The sequence below is a fragment of the Trematomus bernacchii genome, unplaced genomic scaffold, assembly GCF_902827165.1.
Source record: "Trematomus bernacchii unplaced genomic scaffold, fTreBer1.1, whole genome shotgun sequence".
NCBI classification, from domain to species: Eukaryota; Metazoa; Chordata; class Actinopteri; order Perciformes; family Nototheniidae; genus Trematomus; species Trematomus bernacchii.
In genome coordinates this window covers 3,792,118-3,800,013 of record NW_022987662.1, presented here as the reverse complement: position 1 = coordinate 3,800,013, position 7,896 = coordinate 3,792,118, and the positions used below count along the sequence as shown (strand labels likewise).

General features: G+C 39.2%; 1 protein-coding gene across 1 annotated transcript; it reads left to right on the top strand.

Moving 5' to 3' along the window:
- Positions 1-5: 5 nt before the first annotated feature.
- LOC117486963 (cytosolic 5'-nucleotidase 1A-like) lies at positions 6-5,515 on the top strand. The gene is made up of 6 exons (XM_034135570.1): positions 6-257; positions 390-557; positions 1,030-1,159; positions 1,843-1,965; positions 2,850-3,034; positions 4,140-5,515. The coding sequence occupies exons 1-6, from the start codon at positions 144-146 to the stop codon at positions 4,503-4,505; spliced, it is 1,086 nt and encodes a 361-aa protein (XP_033991461.1). The 5' UTR covers positions 6-143; the 3' UTR covers positions 4,506-5,515.
- Positions 5,516-7,896: the final 2,381 nt, after the last annotated feature.

Here is a 7,896-nt window from a genome sequence, read left to right as displayed (position 1 = left end):
TGATGCCCAGCTCTGCCTACGTCACAGCTTGGAGACACGCCCATCCTCGTTTTGATACATTTCCGCAAAGTTTACAGGCTGTTGCTTCCTCACAACAATTCTGAGTTTCTTTAGCTAAAGGCTACGTTTAAAACATTATCAAAATGAGTGAAATCAAACTAACCGAATCAGCTCCAACTGAAGACAACGGAGAGGAGAAAGACTGGGCTGCTGCCAAAGCTTTTTTTGACAACCTCAAAACAAACAAACCAAGACCTGTAAGTACTTTTGCTATACAGTTTTATGATCATACGTTTGTGTGTAAGGTTCAGACACCTTCTTGCAAACAAAATGTGACTTAATAAGCAAACACAACTGCTATTACATGTTTTATTCATCCAAACATACAGCCCAAACCCCGGTATGCTGTCACCATTGCCGTGTCCTCTCGCACCCTCTTCAACATGGTGAAGGAGAGGAAGATCTATCAGGATGAAGGATTGGAGAAGTATGTGGCTTATCAGATGGAGCATGAAAGCGAGCCTCTGATGCCTGGAGCTGCTTTCCCCTTCGTCCAGGTAGGCCTGGTCTCCGGCTCTCTGCAGGGCGTGGTGCCTCAAACTGGTCGATTCACCAAAAATATGCGTTGTCTACAAAAGCCACACAAGGAAAAACTTGAACAGTATGAGTTAGCGTTTTAAGCCCTGCATCAACATGTAGAGTGTAGATTTTTGTGCGAGATTCTTAAAGCCATGTTGATATCCAAGACAGGCCACACGTCTTGTCAAGGCAGGTATCTGTATGGCACCTTCATATCCGGTACAATCAGGAAATTGTCAATTACCTTTTTTTCTTCTAACTTCCACATTTGTCAAGTTTATGTACCCAAACATTGCAGAAAGGCAGTCATTGGCAATACAACTCTCCATCAATGCTCATTACATATGTGAATGTGTTAAGTTAATAACAATTGAGACCTAAGACATAAAATAGTGCAAGGTAAAACGTCCTTTTAAACCCTCTGACACCACATCCTCCTCCCTCTCACAGGCGCTGATGAATGTCAACTCTCGACTAAGGCAGCTCTACCCAGACAGCGAGGAGCTGTTTGACATCGTCTTAATGACTAACAACCATGCCCAAGTCGGAGTGCGCCTCATAAACAGCATTAATCACTACGGTACGCTGCGTCCATAACCACACTTTGTTTAATACAGCGGCGTCTCTCCTGCTGCAGCAACAGGAGTGATCAACAACAGTATTAGAGTCTGGTAATGACACACAAGGTGTTCTAGTGTAAGTCGAATCAGCCTTCTTTACTTAAAGGTCACCTATTATGCAAAATCCAAATGTTCATATCTTTTATACATCAACATGTGTCCCCTCTGTGTAAAGAGATTCTGACATTTTCAGGAAAAAAGATTCGCTCACTTTTTGTCCTGATCCATTTATATAAAAACCTGTCTGAAAATGAGCTGATCAGATTTTGGCCACTTTATGATGTCATAACGATTTTTTGGCTTGTGTAACCATTAGCCAATCACCAACCAAGGTACCATCCCCCCCCCCCCCACACCTTATCACCTGAATCTCCTCCTAGAGCACCATTGTGTTCTTTTTAACCAAATATCTCTCAGAGGGGCGTGGGGAGGGGCTCCTTATTTTCATCTGAAGTAACAGACAGAGAATCAGCACTTTTGAAACAGGGCTGAAACAGAGGGGATTATGGGATGCTGCAATGATCTGTTTGGTATTTGGAGCCAAACACTTCAGAGACATGTTTGTATATATCCGAGACCTATAATATATTGATGAAAAAGAGTATAATAAGAGACCTTTAACAATCTCTAACCTGCTTTTCAGATTTGAGCATAGAGAGATTTTGTATGACCGGAGGAGAAAGCCCTATAGGCTACCTGAAGGCCTACATGACCAACCTTTACCTCTCCAAGGACTCCGACAAAGTGACAGAGGCCATAGAAGAAGGTAAGATGATGCTGCGATGACACTATAACCCTGATTTCTCTTTTTATGTATAAGTTTCTTTCAGCAGTCTAAAGATGTATAGTACTGATATTCACACATTTGCGTGTTGACTTTCTGAGTGACTCATTAATGATGTTGAGGGAAACTTCGACCGCACACTGAGCAGCAAGAAGGAGAATGAAAGCGTGTGATTTATGGCTCCCTGTCATGTCCCAATACACACAAAACAAACAAACATGAATCACTGACTTTCATGTGTAGTGCTGAAATTAAATATTTAGCTGACAGAACATGATAATTGATTTTAAGTCGCTTATCAAGTTAAACTTGTTAAACCTTTGCTGATTTTAGTTCCTCTAATGTGAGGATTTGATTCTTTATCTCTTTTGTATCCCTGTAAATTGAATTTATTCGGGTTTCTGTCTGTTGGTCGAGCAAAACAAGATATCTGAAGAAGACATGCCTAAGAAATTAGGATTGGAATATTTTGTTTATGACAAACATTTGGATGACACACCTATATCACAAGAGTCTATGTTACATTATATATACTGTAGAGCATCACTAATGTGTACAATTCAATGTTACGACCATAACTGATTCTCAAACAAAACTGTCTTTGTCTTTTTAGTAGGAAACAAGAAATCTTTCACAGTTTACCTCGAACAACTTGGTAGCTATGAGACCACATTAGCCTAACTGTTTATATATAACTATAAATCTCTTTATTGAAAGACAGAAGTATCAGAAATCAAAGCAAATGTGCATTAGCAGCTAAAACATTGTATATAAAACAGGAATTTGCAGCTGTGAGGTATCAAATTCAAATATAGTCTCAAAGTCACAAAGCTTGTTTTTAACATCCCTCTCCTCTCCTCTTTCAGGCATCGCTGCAGCCACTATGTTTACGGCGGACACGGATAATGAGCTGAGTAAGACTCAGCTGAGAGTGGCGTTTGATGGCGACGCCGTCCTCTTCTCCGACGAGTCAGAGATCATCGTGAAGCAGCACGGCCTGGACACTTTCTTTGAGCACGAGAAGGAGTTTGAGAACAAGCCTCTCGCTCAGGTAACTGATGTTCAATCAGGAGAGACGGTTTGATGTAATAATACATATTTATTGCGCAGATGCATAAATGAATGCAATGTTAATTTTGGCGATTAGGCCCCGTTGTGCAGGAAGTATCATTCGGGAAGGTAGAACCGATCCGATGAAACCCCCCTGGGGTCTAGACACTGGTGGTGGTGAATGGATAGTTGGGTCAGTCTGAAGAGGAGTGGTTTAGCTTGACCCTGGATTCAGAGGGACCGGAGGTGAAAAGGGGGTGGAGGAGGGTTGCGTAGAGTCACCTGAAATGACAGCTGTCAGAGGGGGAAGAGCAGACTTAAAAGGTTTGACAGAACGCTATGATAGGCTCTTGGGAATAGAGCGAGTGATTGGTTAAACTGAAGAGTGACGCCCCCGGTCACTTATTGAGAGGAGAGAGAGTAGTAACATGGGAATAGAGATACGTGAATGAGTAAAGACGGTCTTCCTGGTTGAACTTGCGCTGAGCTTCATATGTCATTGGCACCTAGGGCTTGTTATAAGTACTTGATGCGTTTTAAAATATAAACTTAAAGAACACAATAGTTTCGGGACTCCTCCATTAAAACTGTACCCGCATTTGATCCTTTTTGTACACAGATCTAGATCAAATGTGATCTAGTGTGTCACTCCGGCCATTCACCCTCATCTTCCTGGGTTTAAGTTGATAGTTTCATTCTGCTGTTTCAGAAGCTCTTCAAACTTGACAAGAATATTCTCAAAGATACTCAAAACAAAATGAAAGTACGATAATTGTTTTCCATCTAAATGTATCTGCCTTCAGTTGATTGAGTCCTAAAAAAATACTTTTATGCAGATATACAACAGCATAAAACAATATAACTAATACAACTGACAGGAAAGGACAAGAGCCCCCAGGCTTACACAATGGACCTCCACTTAACAAAATAAACGATAATAAACAAATAGAAAACACATGATCAACTCAGGCATGTTTTCTGTCCGTGCGTGTATGTGCTCCTGTTTGTGTGTGTTTGCATTTAGTTCCTCTTCCACCTTATTATCTGAACCTGTGTTCCTCATTTCAAAACAATTAAATAAAACGTGATACTTTGGCTCTTTTCAGGGTCCCTTAAAGTGTTTCCTGGAGGCTCTGGGAAAGCTCCAGAGGAAATTCATCGCCAAGAACGAGCGCCTGAACTGTCCCATCCGAACCTTCCTGGTGACGGCCCGCAGCGCCGCCAGCTCCGGGGCCCGCGTCCTGAAGACTCTCCGCAGCTGGGGGCTGGAGATCGACGAGGCTCTCTTCCTGGCTGGGGCTCCTAAAGGGCCCCTGCTGGAGAAAATCAAACCGCACATCTTCTTTGACGACCAGATGTTCCACATTGAGGGGGCCCAGCAGATGGGAACCATATCTGCACACGTCCCTTACGGGATCGGACAGAAGTACCACAAGGGAAAACTCATCGAGCAGCCCCCAAAACAGGAATAACCTAAAAATGGTTAGAATGTTTAATATGTACTACGTCAACACCTGCATATGAAGAGATTTGCTTAAAAAATAAGAAGATTGCATTCAGAAAAAATGCGTTAATTAGCCAATTTAGGAGGATTTGGGTAACTGATAATGCTGTCTTCAGCAGGAGCTGGAAAAGCGCCGGTGTGAAAGGGGTATTAGTGGGGTTTTATCAAATATTTTTCACAGTTTTCTTCAGGATTGGGTATTTTCTATGAGTATAGGAATGTAGTTTCAAAGCAATAGTTACACTAGGTGCCACACACTGCTTCTGTTCACCTAATACTGTTTTGAAAGAGAAACACCAGCTTTATTACCTATTGAGGTCTTTTAACCATACTATCTGTGTACCTGTTTACCTTTTGAGAGAACTTTTTCTTATTTACATACAGTCATTTTCTTTACAGTTTTTTTATACAATAAACATATGTTTATCTTACTTATCATGGCTTTGGATTTTTGACCTCGGTATATTCCGTTGGACCAGGGTGCGATAATACATCTGCCTTATGGATGTTTTTATTGCATTCAATCTTTCAAAATCACTTTTTCTTTGTTACTGTTTTTGCTGTTGACACGCGCAAATATAAAACACACTCTTTATATTTTTCCTCAAAAATGTACTGTCATTTTATGCGAGTTGTTAACAATTATATACTGTATCTAGATATCAGTCAGCATACTGTAACTTCACCCTCGACTGACTGTATGTGTTTGCAGATAGCATTTGATCTATTTCATAATGGGAAAATATGTTAATGTTTCTCAACTTAACCTCATCAAGGAGTTTTACAGTTACACTTGTTTGTTAATGTTCATTACATATCTGTTTACATTTCCCAGTGCCAGATCGTGCAATAGTCGGCATTGATTGATATTCATGTTCAGAATATCAGGATTCCCCTTTTTCTATACTCTATTCTATACTGTTTTCTAACTGTGCCTTTAACCTTATCAGCAAGTATAATAAAGGCATGTGGAAAAACCCTGGTGACTGGTACATTTACTCAAGAAGGTAATTCTTTTTTAAGTGCTTCTACTTTACTTGAATATGTCCATGTAATGCTAGTTTAGACCTGTATTGTCCAGGTGTATTTTCACAGCCTATGAAGGCCCCCTGACAAATTAACACTTGTCTACTTCAACATTTTGAACAGATTTTATTTTTTTAATGATACTTTTATTTATGTAAAGTATCTGAGTACTTTCTCTACTGTTGGTCTTTCTACATCCCAGCAGTAGATGGTGCTGTTTAGCTGTAAATGTCCATTCTGATGCTTTACTGCTTGTTAGCGTTTGCCCTACAGTACACCCTTGTGTTTGACAGGGATGCACCTCCCTGTCAAAGTAAACCACCTGAGGTCAAGCTTTAGCAGCTTATCTTTGGGCAGATCTGTTAGATAAACGTCAATAAGTGTCAGTCAAACCTCAGCTGTTGGATATAGAAGCTCATCTTAAATGTACACGACGAAAGAAGCCACAAGAGGGCGCTCCTGTTCAACTTTTATTAGGATTAATTTAAGAGGAACAATTTAAGATACCACACTTTTAGTGTAATCATTTATAAGTATATATTCTCCAAAAGAACAAAAACTGGGAAAACATCACTAGAAAATATAATTTCATATTTAAAAAGGGAAATCATAAAAGTGTGAAACAAATCTCAGGAAAATAGAAACCCCCAAAAGACAAAAATAATATTAAATCGTACACAGTGTTCAATGCTTTGAGGTACTATTTAATCCTTTTTTTAATAACTGAGCTCCCACTCGGCCCATTTTTACAGATACTGAAACAACAGTGCAAAGCACAGCAAGAAGAAATGCAAATCACTCTGCTTTCACTGAACTAACATTAGGCCTAATTAGAAGTTAATGAGCTATCTTGAGCTATCTTGAGCTCCCAGATTTATTAATAATACCTGAGGTTTATACTTATAAGACAGAAATTAAATTAAATTAAAAGGTAAGACTCAAGAATAATGTCTAAACACATTGGACTGGACCCTAAGCTTTTTCTGTTGGGCTCATATCCAGATAAAAATAATTATAGTAATATGAACGAGCATTTAGAGACCTCAGTTTTCCTTCCGCCAAAAATGTGTTGCCCTGATAGGTGAAAATGTAAAATATTCATAGACAGAGCACTACTCCATGGATAGGACATATTATCAAGCCTACTAGAACGTACGTATAAAAGGCATAACAACATATTTTGAGAAAATGTGGAGGCCCTTAATGGATTATTTTATGAATTTAAAAAATGATCAATTGAATCACTTGTTTTTTGTACACTAAGCAGTTTCCAAGCTTGTAGAATTTGTATTTTATTCTTAATACTTATTGCAATAAACAACTCCATTTTGTACAGATTACCATTTATTAAAACAGAGGTCTATGTTTGAAACAGACAGCTACATTCTTTACAAGAACAAATTATTTTTTTGCCATTTTACAACACATTTCTGCAGTGTGTGTAGTGTGGAGGATGAGTTCATGCCTCACAGCCTGAGGGCAGCAGGGTGGAAAGCTGCAAAATAATAGTGAGAAGAATACTGTACTCTGTACTCATACAAATGCAATCCTATACAGCATTGAGATTAAAATAAATGAAGCAGAAGCAAAATGTTATTCCTTGTTAAAATATTGGCAATCAAATTCTACAAAAAAACTTCAAAAAGTTAATTTAGGCCTTGAAACTAATTCACCAGCATTTACAACCTGTAATGTAAAACCTGCCGCCTACATTACCCAGAATGCAACTCAACAGGTGTTGTGCCGTATATTGAAGGTTTGCCGTGGATTGAAGCACATACAAAATAACGTTTTTTTTAACGGAAATAAAAGATATAGGCCTATTCATATTCTCCAACTTGAATGAGCTGAATAGGGTCACAATGTCTACACATCTGCACGTTTTTTTTTAACACAAACATACAATAACTAATCTGTGTTGATTCAACAGGAGGGAAATTGTTCTTGAAAACAGGCAAATCCCAGAAAGTTAAAGTTGTCTGTGGTTCCGAGGAAGCGGGCAGACTCTTCATCGACTTTCATGCCAGTCCGTTCACACTGCGGCCAAAAAACAACAACCAGGGATGCCATCTCTAAATGTTTTTTTTGGACAGATGTGCAAAGACATAGATCAATGCAAGCTTGGATACCGTAAGCTCTTCTCATATCCACATAGGTACGTCTTCAGCCCATACATATGTTCCAATTAATAATGCCTGTTGGTTGCCATTGGAGCATTAACAACCGTAGGGTTGCAATGGTAGTGCAGAAATATGAGAGGAATTGATGCTTATGTTGAACTTCTTTCCCCTTAAATTGTTATGTTAAGAGGATAAATTCAAACATGACATCAA

Excerpts from the sequence above, each read along its gene's own strand:
- LOC117486963 (XM_034135570.1), top strand. The coding sequence starts at position 144 with ATGAGTGAAATCAAACTAACCGAATCAGCTCCAACTGAAGACAACGGA. Across the intron at positions 1,160-1,842 it reads AAACAGCATTAATCACTACG|ATTTGAGCATAGAGAGATTT; the intron begins GTACGCTGCGTC and ends CCTGCTTTTCAG. Across the intron at positions 3,035-4,139 it reads AGAACAAGCCTCTCGCTCAG|GGTCCCTTAAAGTGTTTCCT; the intron begins GTAACTGATGTT and ends GGCTCTTTTCAG.